General features: G+C 58.2%; 2 protein-coding genes across 16 annotated transcripts in view; one reads left to right on the forward strand and one right to left on the reverse strand.

The window, feature by feature from the left end:
* The window catches only part of ADCY7 (adenylate cyclase 7), a 46,084-nt gene extending 33,417 nt beyond the window's left edge, over positions 1-12,667 (forward strand). For 6 of the 8 annotated variants that reach the window (XM_062177326.1, XM_062177320.1, XM_062177324.1 and 3 more), the window contains 16 exons: positions 2,097-2,288; positions 2,564-2,598; positions 2,863-2,946; positions 3,137-3,209; positions 3,866-3,963; positions 4,553-4,637; positions 4,871-4,996; positions 5,264-5,362; positions 6,034-6,227; positions 6,733-6,826; positions 7,104-7,259; positions 7,565-7,711; positions 8,534-8,638; positions 8,732-8,846; positions 9,298-9,422; positions 9,555-12,667. In XM_062177326.1, the coding sequence (XP_062033310.1) occupies positions 2,097-2,288; positions 2,564-2,598; positions 2,863-2,946; positions 3,137-3,209; positions 3,866-3,963; positions 4,553-4,637; positions 4,871-4,996; positions 5,264-5,362; positions 6,034-6,227; positions 6,733-6,826; positions 7,104-7,259; positions 7,565-7,711; positions 8,534-8,638; positions 8,732-8,846; positions 9,298-9,422; positions 9,555-9,701 (1,875 nt within the window). In that variant the 3' untranslated portion in view covers positions 9,702-12,667. The remainder of the gene's footprint in view (positions 1-2,096; positions 2,289-2,563; positions 2,599-2,862; positions 2,947-3,136; positions 3,210-3,865; positions 3,964-4,552; positions 4,638-4,870; positions 4,997-5,263; positions 5,363-6,033; positions 6,228-6,732; positions 6,827-7,103; positions 7,260-7,564; positions 7,712-8,533; positions 8,639-8,731; positions 8,847-9,297; positions 9,423-9,554) is intronic. The other 2 variants (XM_062177322.1, XM_062177325.1) reach the window with 2 other exon arrangements.
* BRD7 (bromodomain containing 7) overlaps positions 8,069-17,233 on the reverse strand; it is a 48,028-nt gene continuing 38,863 nt past the window's right edge. For 3 of the 8 annotated variants that reach the window (XM_062177334.1, XM_062177329.1, XM_062177333.1), the window contains exons 15-18: positions 14,527-14,638; positions 14,169-14,312; positions 13,836-13,979; positions 12,936-13,257 (exon numbers count right to left, since the gene is read on the reverse strand). In XM_062177334.1, the coding sequence (XP_062033318.1) occupies positions 13,196-13,257; positions 13,836-13,979; positions 14,169-14,312; positions 14,527-14,638 (462 nt within the window). In that variant the 3' untranslated portion in view covers positions 12,936-13,195. Of the gene's footprint in view, positions 8,263-9,339; positions 9,359-12,642; positions 12,889-12,935; positions 13,258-13,835; positions 13,980-14,168; positions 14,313-14,526; positions 14,639-17,233 lie in introns of those variants that run through there. The other 5 variants (XM_062177331.1, XM_062177332.1, XM_062177330.1 and 2 more) reach the window with 5 other exon arrangements.

Here is a 17,233-nt window from a genome sequence, read left to right on the forward strand (position 1 = left end):
CTCCCACCCCTGCCCCTGCCCTTCCAGGCGCTGCCACTGGGGACCCTGTTTCTGTACTCCCTTTGCCTGGAACCCCGGTGCCCCGAGCGCTCCTGTTTATCACCCCTGTCCCCTGGTCACTGCCCCCTCTCCTGCCTGGCCTGGAGCCCGTGCCCAGGTGGCTTTCGAATAAACGAAGCAGAGTCCCGAACCCAAACGGCCACGGCAGCGGCCACAGCTGTGAAACCACCCCCGCTGGCTGCCCGAGGCTCAAGGCCAGCTCCAGGATGCCCGGCAGACTGGAATTTCAGCTCAGCACTGAGGAATGCGTTAGCCTGAGCGTGCCTCCGGCTGCGTTTAATTGGGCAGCCTGCGTTGTCTCCTGCAGCCCTGCCTTCCTTGGTTAATTTCATTCATCACAGTAGTTGCACATTCAGAAGCTGTGCAGGGCCTGTCATACAGGGTTTCTCCTGTGGCCTTGCCCCCCAGCCATCACAGCCCCTGGAGGGGACTAGAGGGGCGACAGCCGTGTATTCTTGCCATGGAGTTTTGTGCGTGCACGCCTGTGTGTGTGTGTGTGTGTGTGTGGGTGGGTGGGTGCGCGCGTTTTAAAGATTTATTTATTTGACAGAGAGATTTTCCATCTGTTAGCTTACTCCCCAAATGGTCACAACAGCCAGGGCTGAGCCAGGCCAAAGCCAGGAGCCAGGAACTCCATCAGGATCTCCCACGCAGGTGGCAGGGGCCCAAGTATCTGGGCCATCTTCCATTGGATCGGAAGCAGAGCAGCCGGGACTTGAACCGGTACTCTGCTGTGGAATGCCGTTCTTATAGCTGGCAGCTTAACCCGCTGTGCCACAGCGCCTGCCCCTACCATGGAGATTTCGTGCAATCTGTGGATGGGCTTGCAAGAAGCCGGCCCGCCCTCCTCGCCCAGGCATTGACACCCAGAGGTGGAGGGGCCACCCATCCTATGTTTGCACTGTTCTCCCAGGGATGCAGCTGCCGCCTGCACATATGGGGTGTTTCCAGCTTTGGCTTCTGCACGCCCCGGCCCTCATTCATTCATTCATATTATTCTCTGTGTGTGTGTATGTGGGGGGTGCTGGTAGCTGTCGACTGCATAGAGGTGCAGGTGTCCCGAGTGGGCGTGTCTTCAGCGTACGTTGCCTTTGACTTTTGGGGAGCAGGGGCTGTCTTGCTTCCCGTGCTGTATAAGGCGTGGTAGCCGACAGGGTAGGGGCGAGACAGGGATGTAGCCCAGCCTGCAGCCCCCAGCCCTGACACGGGGCCCCAGGACACTCATCGGGGCTGAATTCCAAGTGGTCCCCTTGGGCCAGGCATACAGCCGAGGCTAAGATCTAAAGGGAGGTGGGAGTTTCCAGGAAGGCTGTCCCTGGTGGTGCTGGTGTCTGCAGGGGCGGGGGGGCAGGGAGGCCAGGCTGGGGGTGGGGAGAGTAGGGGAATGTGTGCAACGTTGGGGGTGGGTAGGGAGACTTAGCTGACCAGAGATGGCTGTTCGTCTCTGCTGGCCTCGGGGGTCTTTCTCTCCCCTCTGTTTTCCACTCCTGTCCGGCTTGGCCATGCTGATGGCGTGCTCTGTAGGGAGCCAGGGCCTGATGTGAGGCCTGGCTGAGCCCCTGGCCTGGAGCTAGGCTGCGGCGGGCAGGGGGCAGGTGACGAGGCTGTGCCAAGGTTTGAGGGCCACGGGAGTGGAACTCCTGGTACACAGCTCCTCTGCTGAGAGGTCCCCCCGGGGTTGGGCTCCTGCCTCCCGGAAGGGGCATGTGGCTGCCACATGGGGGTGGGTAGGGCTGCATGCCTGTGGCTTCCCCGGATGCCTCCAGAGGCGCCCTAAGCTGGGGACCACAGCCGCTGCTGGTGCAGCAGGCCCGGGGCCTGGGTGCAGGGCTGTGGCCGCCAGCCTCTCCCTGGCCTGCGGGAGGGGACAGGCCACCACACTGGGCTCCACCAGTCGGCCCCAAGGGCACCGCACTGCCGGGGGGCGCCGGGCCCAGAAGGGTTTCTGCACGCTTTGCCCCCGTCAGGCCAGGCGCTCGGGCAGTGGACGGGGCTGAGCGGGTGGTGGCACAGGCCCGTGTCTGTTCTGCCTGCAGAGCCAGCAGCCGCCCCCACCCAGCCAACAGCTGCCCAGGCCCCGGGGGGACGCGGCCCTGAAGATGCGGGCGTCTGTGCGCATGACCCGCTACTTGGAGTCCTGGGGGGCGGCGCGGCCCTTCGCACACCTCAACCACCGCGAGAGCGTGAGCAGCAGCGAGACCCGCATCCCCAATGGCCGGAGGCCCAAGGTAGCTGGGGCCCTCCCTCCGAGCCGCACTCTGCCCGGCTGTAAAATGGCTACAGTTGGCCAGCAGAGGCGCGTGGACAGCGCTCCGGTGGGGGTGGGCCTACCCCGTCCCCTGCCTTCCCCAGGCCGAGGTCAGCTTCAGTGTAGGCTGCCTGAGGCCTGGCCAGTCCCCGACACCTTGCACTGGGAGTCCCGCACATGACGAGCCCCAGGCAGCGATGGATGTCGGGGCTCAGCATGCTGGGGGGTGACCTCCTGTCTCCTCTCCCTTCCCAGGCCATTCCCCTACGGCGTCACCGGACCCCTGACAGGTACGTGTGCTGCCCCCTCCTGGTCCAACCCATGACTGGCAGCCCAGTGGACCCTGCGGGCCTCCTGGTCCTGGCTCTTCCAGGATGACCCTGATGGAGCACCTGTAGGGTACCCACCCTGTGGTGTGCTCGCCATGGGACCCAGTGGGCGTAGCCAGGAATTGGGGCCTCGGCTTCTTGCTGGGCAACGCTGGGCCTCATCCTCCCCTCTGGGAGACGGGATGTGGGGGCCCTGGGGTGACGCAGGCGAGGCTCTGATTCCAGGAGCGCATCCCCCAGGGGGCGGGCGGAGGACGACTCCTACGATGACGAGATGCTGTCAGCCATCGAGGGGCTCAGCTCCACCAGGTGAGGCCCCCCCATACCTCTGCCTGCCCCCACCCCCTCTGCAGTGGGGCCCTCTCTGCAGCAGACCCGCCCTTCCTCCAGACAGCCTCCCAGGGGGCAGCCCCTCCCCCTGCCCCCCTGCCTGCCTGCCTCCCTGCCTGCCACCTCCCTGACCCCTGCCTGCCACCTCCCTGACCCCCTCCCCCCGCAGGCCCTGCTGCTCCAAGTCTGATGACTTCTACACCTTTGGGTCCATCTTCCTGGAGAAGGACTTCGAACGAGAGGTGAGGGCCCCTGGGCTGGGCTGGGGTCCGGGGAGTGTGTGCTGCCAGGGCTGGGCTGGGGCTGATGGCACTGGCCTGGAGGAGCACCCAGCCCCTGCCACCGCCTCCGTCCTTGGGGGGCCCCGCCGGGGTGGCTGCCACCACGGCACAGTCTTTGTGCCAGGACCGAACAGAGCGCCCACCTGGGCCCGGCAGCGAGCGTAGTTTTAGAACCTTTCTGTCGCCGTCGGCCAAGGGGGCTGCTGCTGCCCACTTCACAGCCAGAACCTGGGGGGTCCTGGCCCTCTGTGCTCCGTGTTCGGGGATGGAGAGGAGGAGCCCTCCCCTTCACGGGACTCCTGGGCTCTCACCTCCAAGAGGGCCCTGTGGCCGTGATCATGCAGGGAGCCCCCTGCTGGCCCAGGCCCAGCCTCACTCATGGTTTGGGGTGGGGCCAGGCCCCCCACCCCGCAGGAGCGCTGGGAGCCCAGCTCTCGCTCGTGACCCAGGGCGGTGCGTGTTTCAGGGACCTTGGAAGGAAGTGACAAGTGGGTGGGGCCTCCGACAGGAAGTGCCCAGTGGGAAGGACTGAAGTTGGTCCACGTGGCATTCCCAGGGGGGCCTGAGTCGGGGCAGGGCCTGCAGGGGCCGCCCCTCACTGTTGCTCTCACCCGCAGTACCGCCTGGCGCCCGTGCCCCGTGCCCGCCACGACTTTGCCTGCGCCGGCCTCATCTTTGTCTGCATCCTGCTCGTCCACCTCCTGGTGATGCCCAGGTAGGTGGTGCGGGGAGGGTGGTCCGGCCCTCTGGGGCCTGGGCTGCGTGATGGGGCTGGGAGGAGTTCAGGATCCGGGGCCTTGGGGGACCAGCGCGCATCTACAGTTGGATGAGCACCTCGCCACTCCCTCCTGCCTCTCTCTCCTTCTAAGGCTCCTGTTACCCAGTGGCCCCCTGGGCACTCCAGTTTGCAAACCATGCCCCAGCCCCTGCACTCCCTCTTCTGCTGCTGAGATCCCTGCCTCTGGCTCTGCCCGCTGTTGGTGGGGCACGGGGGCAGGGGCTGAGGTTGGCCACTTGGAGGTTTCTGGAAGGGCTGGGCCCAACACTATGTCTTGGATGCTCACCTAAGCTTTGGTCCCACACGCGAGTCTGGGATGCTGGTGGTGTTGCTCACCACCCAAAACGGTGCTTGGCCCAAAACGGTGACATGATGTTGACCTTGATCTTGTGTTCTGGGCAGGCCTGGGGTGTGTGACCTGGGGACAGGTGGGCCACAGGTGTGCAGAACAGCAGCGAGGTTGGGAGGGACCATGACGGGACCTGGGCAGTTGGTCCCCCAGAACTTGGGTTTCTCTCCTCTGTAGGACGGTGGCCCTGGGTGTGTCCTTCGGGCTGGTGGCCTGCGTGCTGGTGCTGGTGCTAGGCCTGTGCTTTGCCACAGAGCTCTTGGTGAGTGGGGAGGCTGCTGTCCCCATGGCCCCTGCTGCCTTGGTTGGGGACTTGCCCACCGCGGGTGGTAGCAGGTGCTCCTTCGGGGTGCCTGCCCCTCCAGCCTCCATCAGCCTTAGTTGAGTGCTCTGAGGCTTCTCCTGAGGGTCCCGCCTCCCACCCCCAGGCCGGCTGGAGGCACCCTTTCTTGTCCCTCCTGCTGGCTCCAAGTAACTCCACCCATTCCTCCATAGAGGGGCTGCCTGGCCCCCGGGACGTGCCGGGCCATCTCGGAGCGGGTGGAGACGCAGCCCCTGCTGAGGCTGACCCTGGCTGTGCTCACCATCGGCAGTCTGCTCACCGTGGCCGTCGTCAACCTGGTGGGTTCTGGCTGGGCAGGGCAGGCCGGGCCAGAGCCCTGGCACCTGTCTGGGTGGAGGAGCCCATCCTCGCTCTGGGAGCCTTCTAGAATCTGACAGTGGCAGGCGTCAGCCGTGCCTGGCTCGGAGCTCCGCGGGTGGCCCTGGAATCTGGCTGTGGTGGGAAGCCGGGCCTGGCCATGAACCTTGGTGCCTCCCACGGTTGTTGCATTCCTACTGCTCGCAGCCCCTGGGGCAACCTCATGGGGACCTGTCTCTCCTCTGCAGCCCCTGATGCCTCTCCCAGCCTCGGGGCTGCCTGGTGGCAACGAGACGAGTCCAGGGACCTTGAGCGGCAAGGACGCGACCCTGTGTGCCGTCCTCCCGGTGAGTGTGGCCCTGTGGCGGCTGCACCAGTGGGCGTCTCCCGTCACTTCCTGCACGGCAGCGCTTGTTGTCATCTCATTGTTGAGGAAGCTTGGCTCCCAGCACATAGCGGATGTGCTGTGTGGGTGGTGGAGCCGGGCCACAGGCAGCTGACAGCAGGAACCTCTGTCCACGCCTGGTGTGGTTGTGGGTAGGCAGCCGGGATCTCTGAGCTGGCCTCTGACAGGTGCAAGTTTTGTCGGGGGGTGGGGTGTATGGCCAAGGAGCAGTGGGAAAACAGGCTGAGGCATGATGGGACAGGGGAGGGAACCAGGGAGGGAGAACTGGACAGCCACAGCACGATCGGGAGAGGGAGAACGCAGGCAGAGACCCCCTGGTAGGGGCAGGCTCACAGGAGGACCTGGGGAGTGGCTGACCCACATGCACCTCGCCACACACGTGTTTTTATTTGCTGCATTTCCTTCCCTTTCAATGAACTCACTTGCTGGGATTAGAAGTCGCATCACAGCACAGCACCGGGTGGGAACTTACACACCTTGGGGCTGCTCTTGGCCAGCCATGGAGGGCAGCGAGGCGTGTAGACGCTGCAGCCGGGGGCCGGGAAGGCACGCTGGGATGGTGTCGGCGTGGGGGGTGCAGCTCCCTCCTCAACGCCCTCCCTCCCCCCCCAGTATTACACCTGCACTTGCATCCTGGGCTTTGTGGCTTGCTCGGTCTTCCTGCGGATGAGCCTGGAGCTGAAGTTGGTGCTGCTGACAGTGGCCCTGGTGGCCTACCTGCTGCTCTTCAACCTCTCCCCCTGCTGGCAGTGGGACTGCTGCGGCTCGGGCCTGGGCAACCTCACCAGGGGCAACGGCACCCTCAGGTAGGCCCCGCAGCTCTCTGTGCGGCTTCTGCCTGTTTTGGTGCCCATTCCAACTAGGTTGCATTTGCATTCGCGATCCCGTTTGGCCCGGACAGCCCAGGCTTCTGGCATCAGCGCCAATGCAGCCGACTTGTTTTTAGGCTCTGAGAAAGGATGCTGGGTCTGGACTAGGGATGGACAGGGAGGGATCTGGGTTCTAACTTGGTCTGCCTCCCTACATAGAAAGGGTTGAGGTGTGTGCCTCCAGGACTCTGGACTGAGCAGAGGGGCCTGGCTCCCCTGACATAAAAGGCTGGGGGCTCGGGGATCCAGGGAAGAAACCCTGCTCCTACACCCGCCAAGTCCTGTGCCAGTCTCCAAGGGTCTCCGGCTCACGGCACGCTCTGCGCTGCCCTCAGACCCTGGTCAGGGCGTGCTCCTGTGTCATTCAGCGAGGCCTTCCCGCCCACAGCCAGCACATGCGGGTGTAGGGGCTGCGGGTGACTCCTATCTCCCTACACACCAGCAGTGCCCCCACCTGTTCTTGGAGGGATCTGAACACCATGATCAACTTCTACCTGGTCCTGTTTTATGGCACCCTGGTCATGCTCTCCAGACAGGTACACGCTCGCACCCCGGCTCAGCTCTGCCTGCCTTCTCCTCTTCTACTTGGAGGGGAAACCGGAGCAGGGGCGGGTGGGGGTGGCTCAGATGCAGACAGCAGAGTCCTACAGAGAAAGTTTGGGTCCCTGGGCCAGGGCGCCGGCTCCGCATCCCAGCCTCCCCCCAGGACGTGTCTCAGGCTGGCCGGAGGCGGGCGCTTCCTGTGGGCACAGCTCCGCGAGGGCTGTGGCTGCGCCGCTCCGGCCCTTTGCATGGGCGTGCTGTCCCCTGCAGATCGACTACTACTGCCGCCTGGACTGTCTGTGGAAGAAGAAGTTCAAGAAGGAGCACGAGGAGTTTGAAACCATGGAGAACGTGAACCGCCTGCTCCTGGAGAACGTGCTGCCAGCCCACGTGGCCGCCCACTTCATTGGGGACAAACTCAACGAGGTGTGGCAGGGAGACCCAGGGACATGTGGGTGGGGCTGTGGCATGCTCCGAGTCCTTAGGGCTCAGCCTCACCCATGTCCAGGAGGCCCCGTGTGGTATCAGCTATGAGGACACAGGCTTGGATTCAGAGACCTGGATGTGCAGGCTCAGCCGAGCCCAAGTCCAGCCTGAGCCTGATGACACCCTCCCCCGCCCCAGGCCCAGCACTCCTGAGGGCCAGGTCTTAACACCCCTGCCAATGTCCCGTGTGGCCTCCCCTCGCCCGAGTGGCCACGGGACCCCCATGTGCTCTGTGCCCCGTGCAGGACTGGTACCATCAGTCCTACGACTGCGTCTGCGTCATGTTCGCCTCCGTGCCGGACTTCAAGGTGTTCTACACCGAGTGCGACGTCAACAAGGAGGGGCTGGAGTGTCTGCGGCTGCTCAACGAGATCATTGCCGACTTCGACGAGGTGCGGCTCGGGAGGGCGGGGCGGGGCAGCCTGCGTTCCGCCAGGAGTAGAAGGTACAGGTAGCTCCTGGCTGCCCTGTTTGATCCTACCAAACATCACCGCCGTCTCCGTGATGCGCAGCCTGCTAAGTAACTACCTGGTCCGGGTACGGTAGTTTGAGCTCCAGCTAAAGCCGTGACTCAGCCACTGCGGGGGAACCGTCTGGCCTGTACTCTGCTGGAGACAAGGGGGCCACCTGCCTGCGTACCTGAATGGGGAGGGCAAGGGAGGCAGCAGTGTCTGGGGGCCCTGTCCTTGGGGGTTCTTTTTTTAAAATTTTTAAAAAGATTCATTTATTTATTTGAAAGTCAGTTACAGAGAGAGGAGAGGCAGAGAGAAACAGAGAGAGAGAGAGAGAGTCTTCCATTCACTGGGTCACTCCCCAACTGGTCGCAGTGGCCGGAGTGCTGATCCGAAGCCAGGAGCCAGGAGCTTCTTCCAGGTCTCCCACACAGGCGCAGGGGCCCAAGAACTTGGCCATCTTCCACTGCTTTCCCAGGCGTAGCAGAGAGCTGGATCGGAAGAGGAGCAGCCGGGACTAGAACCAGCGCCCACATGGGATGCTGGCACTTTAGGCCAGGGTGTTAACATGCTGCGCCACAGCGCCGGCCCTTGGGGGTTCTTAGCTGGAACTGGGGTGGAAAGGGCCGGCAGGAGCCGATCAGAGAGAGAAGTGGGGAAGAGAGTTTCCTGGCATCTGGGCCGGACCCACCTGGACTGCAGCTGTGGTGGCAGCTGCTCGGCACTGTGGCCCTGCCTTACTCTGTTGCTCTTTGTCCCCAGCTGCTGCTGAAGCCCAAGTTCAGCGGCGTGGAGAAGATCAAGACTATCGGCAGCACGTATATGGCGGCTGCGGGGCTCAGCGTCACCCCAGGGCACGAGAACCAGGTAGGGACCCCCACTGCTGCCGCGGCCCTAGCGCTGGCCAGCTCGGGGTGCTGTGAGGAGCCGAGGCTGACAGCCTGGGGCCATGTCCCGCAGGACCTGGAGCGGCAGCACACCCACATCGGCGTCATGGTGGAGTTCAGCATGGCCCTGATGAGCAAGCTGGATGGCATCAACCGGCACTCCTTCAACTCCTTCCGCCTGCGAGTCGGTGAGGGTGGCACAGGCGCACTGCTGTCCGTGGGCAGGCTGGGCTCTGCCAGCCACCGTGTAGCATCAGGGAACTGCTGGCGGGCCTGGCGGGTCCATCACTCTGAACCTTTCACATCTAAGTAAACACAAGCTTTCCTACAGAACACAGAAACCCCAGGCGACTGGCTGTCAGTGGTCACCTCACAGCCCACTCTGAACAAAGCCCTCTTGTTCGGCCTCACTGGTCCCTGCTAGCTGAAAGCCTAAGGCTGTTGAACCTCTGATAAGAAGGAAACTAGCAGATACCACATCGGGTCCTGTGAAGTCTGAGAAAGGCGGCCAGGGACAGCCGTCCTGGCTTCCCAAACACCACCCTCCATGGCCTGCTGGGAGGCACCTTGGGCGCTTCGTGACTGCTTCCTGTGGCTTTGCCGCTGGGACCGGCCAACTGTCCACATTACCTTTTCCAGGCATAAACCACGGGCCGGTGATCGCTGGAGTGATTGGGGCACGGAAACCTCAGTACGACATCTGGGGAAACACAGTCAATGTTGCCAGCCGAATGGAGAGCACCGGGGAACTCGGCAAAATCCAGGTAAACCCCCAGGGAAGCTCGTGGCCGAGGGGTCAGGAGTGGCGCAGAGGCGAGGGCTCCCCGCCAGCAGCCGTGCGCCCAGCCGCCTCTGCGTCCCTCCGCTCCTGAGCACTGCTGGCCTTCCCCTCTCAGGTGACGGAAGAGACCTGCACCATCCTCCAGGCACTAGGCTACTCCTGCGAATGCCGGGGACTGATCAACGTCAAAGGCAAAGGCGAACTGAGGACTTACTTTGTCTGTACAGACACTGCCAAATGTCAAGGGCTGGGGCTCAACTGAGGGCTCCGGTGGGTTCAGAATGTGCTGGGGGCCAGTTTTCTGCCCTCAGCCTCTTGCCAGTCACACAGCTATTCAAAGGGTTCGGCCATTGCCACCTCTGGCAGATGGCTGTGTGCGGCTCCCTTGGATTTGCACTACAGGATTCCTCAGACACGGGCCTGAGGTGTTGGCTCGAAGTGGCACTGAGCTGGAACATGGCGACAGCCAGGGCCTCAGTGCTGTTGGTCTGCAGTGGTCCCTGGGTCAGCTAGAAAAGGACCACGGGCAGGCCAACTGCTGTCCTGGTGACTCTGAGAGCCTGTGGGCATGCCCAGGACAGACGGGTGTTTCCCAGGGAGGAGGAGGGCTAAGGCAGGGTGGTCCTTTCCCTAGTGCCACAGCTACGCTGCTGCGCGCTGATCACAAAGGCCTCCCGGCGGAGGGCGTTGAGAAAGGGTCTCAAACCCCCCTGTATCTGACTCTGGTCCTTGCTGTCTCTGGCCCGTGGCTGTTTGAAAGGGATACACTAACAGGGTTTTTGTTACGAGACTTAGATGCTCAACAAAGCCTCTGGCCTCCAGCCCATCCGTGGTCTTTGCAGGCACTGACACTTGAGGGCTGCTGTCCAGCGGCGGCTTAGAGCTCAGCCCTGTGGTGGGGATGGAGCTCTGAGGAATGTGGCTCATAGCACACCAGCAGGCAGGGCAAGACCCCTGGCTCCGACTCGGGCAACTCTGCGGCAGCTGGTGGGGCCAGGGGTCAGGGCCAGAGTCGGTGAGCTGACGGTCTAGAACGCAAGGTGCAGCCTTTAGCCTGACCCTGACCGCTCACGTGTTTCTGAGCTCTCAGCAATCTTCCACTACGGCTTCCTTTTACGGGGAAGGAATGGAGCCTGTATACGCAGAGAACTCGGACTTCCTCCTCCCCTCCCCTGGGCTTCACCGCTGACCCCGAAGAGCTCTGGCACTTGTGGGATCTCCTTGGCATTGACAGGGGGCGGAGCTGCCTAAATGTGGGGAGCCAGGCCTCGCACCCCAAAGGAGTGCTGCCTGCTAGAACTCAGTCTCACTCCCCAGCAGGGATTCTCAGCCAGAAGTCATGCAGGCACCGGGCAGCCCAGTGGCAGCTCTCACGAGCTGCATGTAACTGGCACCGGTATGAACACATTCAAAGAGCCTGTTGATAGAGGCGTTTCATGGCCAAAATGGCAGTAAGAGAAACAAGCCTTGCTTCAGCTGTCTTATGTGTTGACTTTTCCCATAAAGGGCTGGTTCTGGGCACGTCCTGTACTGAAACCTGTTCTTGAAAGCTAGCGGGGCCCTCCTGGGGTCGGAAGGGTCCTGCTGCCGCTGTCAGTGCTGGGCCTCTCTGAGGCGGAGTCTGCACAGCAATCCCAACTGAGTTTCAGAGATAACCGGTGAGCACCCTGGAGTTTTCTCTATTTCCAATTACAGCGTTCTGCTCAGACAGGAGGATTTACATGTTTAGGTCACAGGTGCACACTGTACCTTTTCTAACAGTGACCTCCCCGTGGATCAAGGACTGGCCTCAAATTCCTACGAAGGCAGCCTGCCTGACTGCAAACGTAACCGCTGAAGTCTTCTGGTTTACTTGTTAAGCAGACTTCCTAACAGATACTCAGCCAGTGTTTACTTTGTGTACATAACAGGGCAATGTACAGAAATATGCTTTGAGAAGGTGCATGCAAATAACTAGGGTTTACTCTGCATTTGGAATATTTATAAACCTAACATTTATTTCAAAATGTTGTTACATTTTTATGAAGTGCCAATGTTTATAGCTGCCTTTTAAAGATTAAATTAGCAATTTAGAAAACTGTGACCTAAGGGGTTTTAACATTTGACTACTGATCTTCAGGAACTTTATTTATTTGGGTAGATCTAAAATTGAAAAATCAGTCATGACCCGAACCATATTTTAGAAAGTAAAGTTACACTCTTAAAATAGACTTGACAAAAACATTTGAACTGATATTTTGATTCTTTTCATATACTGTTTTAAGTAGGTTTTAAAAAGATCAGGTCATCTTTAGCTCTGTTGAGAGGATCCACCTTCCTTCACTTTACTGGTAGCTAAGTATTAACTCTGAAAGTCCAGACAATGACAATCAGCATGCCTCCGGCCTGGTGCTGGCTGAAGTGGCTCAGTCATGTACAGAATGAGGCTCTTCTATTTCGACTTTTGCCTGCTTCCACAGGCGCTACACTGAACTGGACATGGCAAAGCCAGCCCTCACTCAGCTCAGCCCAGGGACTGCTGACGGGGGGGGAGCCCAGCCTGCAGTCTCCCCTTCAATCGGATTAAAGTGCTCAGGTACTGGCCTTTGCTTTTCAGGTCAAAAGAACAGATGGCTGAGGGTCACTGATTTGTCAAACTTTCCTTTAAGGTCAATAATTCCCTGATGTATTCAAGGATGAGTTAATTTATCTTACTTGGCTTCCCTGTGCTATAGTTCCAAATAACTCTCTGAAACATAGAAAAAACAAAAAGAATCCCAGACATGTTACAGTGCTGTGAAACTCCAACTATGGTTTTTTTTTTTTTTTTTTGGAGGGGAGGAAGGACAGGGGAGGCCCCTAGCTTCCCTACATAAGGATACCATTCCCATCAGGTGCCTAGGGGTCAAGACTACCACTAAATTCTAAAATGATCCGAGGAGCCAGCATTGTGCAGTCTATTAGGGGATGCTGACATCATAGGCATCAGCTTATCAGAGTGTTGGCTTGACGCACATCTGCTCTGCTTCCAATCAAACTCCCTGCTAATGCACCTAGGAGGGCAGTGGAGCATGGTCCAAGTACTTGTGCCCTTGCCACTCATGGCCGAGACCTGGATAAAGTTCCAGGCTCCTGGCTTCACGCTGGCCCAGCCTTGGCTGTTGTGGCCATTTGGGGAATGAATCAGCAGATGGAAGACCACCGCCTCCTCCCTAATCCTGTTGCTCTGCCTTTCAAATAAATAAATTTACAAGTAAAATGACTTGAAGTCTGTTTTCATGGTGTAACCACAGAAAGGGGCTATTTGTAAAAGGCTTCTGTTAGGGTTCTGTCTGGGACACAGGAGGAAGAAGCATTAGCACAAGGCTCCAGGTACGGCAGCAGCCATGTTCCTTCCTCAAAGGGCGAGCCACGTTCAGAGTCATCCAGATGAGAGCTGACAAGCTCGGCACTATTCAGTTACAATGTCTCTAAAGGGGGACAGGGCAAATAATGAACAAGGATTTTAATTATTTGAGACTTGGTTGCTGTTTGTCTCCTCAGCCGCTTATTTCACCCGCGGGGGAGGTCAAGGGGAGACTTAGCTGACAGCACAGTACTGCTCCGAGTCCCAGGTTTGACTTTATTACCTAACAGAAGTCCAACCTCTGGAACACTAAAGTTAACTGTTCCAAAGTTTAATTAAAAACACAATTTACAAATATTTAATATCTTCTGAAAAGCATTTCCAAGTTCAGAATGAAAAAAATATGTACATAATATATAATCAAATACCAGTTAGCTTCCAATCCCATCAGGCCCACACTCGGCAACATCAGTCCTTGGAGGTTCTTCCAAATCTGAAAGGAAAAGGCACCGTTTCATTCAGCATTCCCTCCCTCTGAACTGAAAAAGGGCAGCGACGATAAAGCTAGCAAACAGCTGGCACAGCCCTGCTTTGCTACATTCAAGGTAAGAGCAGGTGCATCATCTGGTTGTTATTATTACTATCGCTTTTTCAGCAAATGTGTAAAGTCTTTAGACAAGATGGAAAGAGAACGGAAGGCTGCTTTACATCTTACAGACAGAGGGCAGCTGTGTGGCACAGCAGTTAAGCCCCTACTTCCCGCGGAGAGAGCCGAGGCTAAGTCCTGGCTCCACTCCTGACCCAGCTTCCTGCTAATGTACACCAGGAGAGGCAGCAGGTGATGCTCAAGTCCTTGGGTCCTTGCCACCTGTGTGGGAAACTGGCTTCAGCCTGCTCCAACCCTGGCTGTGCTGAGTATGTAGGGAATGTGTCTGAATGAGAGCTCCAACTAAAAAAAAAAAAAAAAAAAAATCAAAGTCCCCAAAGACCAAGCCTTCCAAATGTTATCTGAGGGCAGAGGACATCTATTCATGACAGCCTCCCGCCCTCCCCGGGAAACAGGCTGTGTACCTTCTGTTAAATCCACAAGGCCGTCCTCGACGACGGGGGCAGGAATGGAAATCCCCATTGCTTTTCGAACTCCGTATGTGCTTACAATATCGCCTGGAGTTACCTGTTGTGCAAGTTCTTTAAGATTATTGGTCACCTGTTCAGCTACAAAGAAAAAAAAAAAAAAAAGGTCTGAGGTATTAACAGAAAACGTCTCCAACTCTAGGAAAATTTTTAAAAACACAAAGAGTGAATTGACAAATGCAAACAATAAACTCACTACAGACTTTCCCTCACGCTCCCACTCCTGCGCTCCCTCGGGGGGGGGGGGGGGGGGGGAGGGAGGCAACATACCGAGATGCATTTCTCTATACGAGGGACCCAGAAGACAGATCATGTTGGGAGGGGGTCTGGTGCTGAGGCGCTCGTTCTGGGCTTCCTGCAGCTCCCTGAGCAATTTGGTGGTCTCATCAAGTTTCCTCTGGAACACTTCAGCTTCTATGTGGAAGAAAAAGAACACGCTCAAGAAACCATGGACACAACTCTGTTTCACCTCGTGTGGTAGAGCGAGTCCTACTCTCAGAGGAGTTGCTATTTCCTGGTTAGAATCAGCTTTCTGTTCACTTCAGTCAGCCAAGATGTTCTCGTGCTGCTGTGACAATAAGCCCGACGCCTGTGTTAGAGCTTCCACCAACACCGTGGAGGCACTTACCTTCCGAGTCAAAGACTTCAACTGGAGCGCCAAAGCTCGTGACTGCTTTCAGTGCTGTGAGCCTGTCCTGAGAGCTGGGGTCCAAACGCCCTGCTGGTTCTATCTCTGTAATCTGTTTCAGAAGAAAAACAGGACTTGGCTTGCTCACTGACATCAGCAAGATGGGTGTGTTTACAGGCACCTTATTCTACCTGAGTACTAAGGAGGCATAATTCTGAGACCTACAAATACTATCTTCCCAGAACACTTCTAAGAGGCTACTATTTCCGGGGTCAGCATTGTAGCCTAGCAGGTAGAGCTGCTGCCTGCGACACCAGCATCCTGTATGTGTGCTGGTTTATGTCCTGGCTGCTCCACTTCCAATCCAGCTCCCTGCTAATGGCTTGGGAAAAGCAGTGGAAGATGGCCCAAGTACTGACCCTGCCACCTACACAGGAAACCTGGAAGAAGCTCCTGGCTTTGGCCTGGCCCGGTCCTGGCCATATGGCCATCTGGGAAGTGAACCAGCAGATCAAAGACCTCTGTCTTTCTCTCTCTGTAGTTTTTTTTTTTTTTTTTTTTTTTTTTGACAGGCAGAGTGGACAGTGAGAGAGAGAGAAAGGTCTTCCTTTTGCCATTGGTTCACCTTCCAATGGCTGCCGTGGCCAGCGCACCGCGCTGATCCGAAGCCAGGAGCCAGGTGCTTCTCCTGGTCTCCCATGGAGTGCAGGGCCCAAGGACTTGGGCCATCCTCTACTGCATTCCCGGGCCACAGCAGAGAGCTAGCCTGGAAGAGGGGTAACCGGGACAGAATCCCGTGCCCTGACTGGGACTAGAACCTGGTGTGCCGGCGCCGCAGGCGGAGGATTGGCCTGTTGAGCCGCGGCGCTGGCCTAGCTCTTTCAAATAAATAATAAAAAGGGCTATTTCCATAGTTTGGAAAAAAAAAAAATGTATACGCAAATCCATACTTCTGTACTATAACGTAGACAACTTCCATCATTTGTTTCACACCGCAACCATTCTGAAGTAACCAACAGCCTTCTTACTGCCTGAACAGTGAGGCGTTTTTGGCAATTACAACGCAGGTGTGTGCGAGACTGGAAGGCCCGCAGGTCAGCACACCTGGTCACACACGCCTGCTCTCCTACAGCAGGCCTGTAACACAGCACCGTGCTGCCGAGTCTCCTTCAGGCCCCCGCCCAGGCTGGCAGCCCGCAGGGAAGCAACAAGCTTGGAAAGGGCGGAGTTCTGTGTCTGGAATTGTGAGCCTCCCAAGTCCCCACAGCCTCAGCGACGCTCTCGAGGAACGGCGAACCAGATACTGAAGTGACCCGAGCAGAGGGTTCCGTTGACACTACGGCCTTGCACTGCCAGCCCAATCCGAACACCTGGTTTCTCCACTTACACCCATGTACAGGCTGCAAGTGTAAGGTAGAGGAAAACTGACGAGCTGTGCAACTTGGTGTCAGCACGTACTTACGCTGTGCCACCTCAGTGCACGCCTCACAGCCCCATTTATTTGAAAGAGTTCCAGAAAGAGAGGGAGAGAGATCTTCCATTTGCTAGTTCATTCCCCCAGATGGCTGCAGGGTTAGGGCTGGGCCAGACAGAAGCCAGGAGGCCGGCGCTTCCTCCGGCTCTCACGTGGGTGGCCCCAGACATCACCAGGGAGCTGGATTGCAAGGAGAGCAGCCAGGACACAAACTGGTCCCCACATGGGGCGCTGGCATTGGTGTCGCAGGTAGTGGCTTTCCCTGCTGTGCCGCAACGCTGGCCCACCTTTCATTCTTCCCCAACTTCTTGTCCCTTCTCCAATGTCTTTCCCTCTTGCCCCCACTATGATCACAAACTTGCCTGGCTCCTCCTCCTCTGGTGTAAATCCCACTGATAAACTGCGACACGAGGTCGGGTGGGATTTTTCTCCCGCTGTTACAGGGCTAAAGTCTCCCCCTCCTGTCCGACCTCACCAGCCAGTTTCTCCCGCTCCAGTATTTGACTCTCTGAAGCCTCTCTTTCGCACCACCACGTTATGGGAACTGTTTCTCTTGCTTCCGACAGCTACTGCCCTCTGACCTGCTGGGTCTTGCCCAGGCTAACGACCGAAATGAAATTCTCCCTGCACACTAGGAATTGTCAGATGCCCACTGTGGGCTGCAGGCCTATAACCTCCACTGTCCCTGGTCCCACTCACCTCATCTACAACCAAGTGTGACTTCCTTCCCCATCATACAGGGGGTCTTCATCCTGTACTTCCACATGAGACAATGCTACTACCCCCACCCCTCACCTGCCAGGTCATGTCACTTTTGGTGCACGAGTCCTGCAGCTTCTCACAGCGCCTTTTCTTCTCCCTATGTTCTCACAGCACCCTACCTTCCGGGATAAAAGCCTGACTTTGCACTGCGCAAGACTGCTCTCATGCACCTGGCCTCACCAGCCCTCCGTCTTGCCCCAGGGACCTCTCAGGTCACTCATTCTGAGCTCCCGCATGGTTCTGCCCATTTCAGACGCCCGGCCCTGACTGCTGGGAGTGGCCTTGTCACCCTCCTGGCCCAGGTCACTCGGCATCCCCTCTGTGCAGATCTCAGCTGCTGAGGGCGGTGAGTGCCCCCAGCCTAGGCCCACGGCCGGTACATTCACACGCACAGTGGCTGCTCCGGCTCTCTACTGCATTAGGTGCTACTGAGTTCCCTGCAGGCAGAGGTACGTTCTTCGCTCTCAGATG

Source organism: Lepus europaeus, chromosome 19 (assembly GCF_033115175.1).
Source record: "Lepus europaeus isolate LE1 chromosome 19, mLepTim1.pri, whole genome shotgun sequence".
NCBI classification, from domain to species: Eukaryota; Metazoa; Chordata; class Mammalia; order Lagomorpha; family Leporidae; genus Lepus; species Lepus europaeus.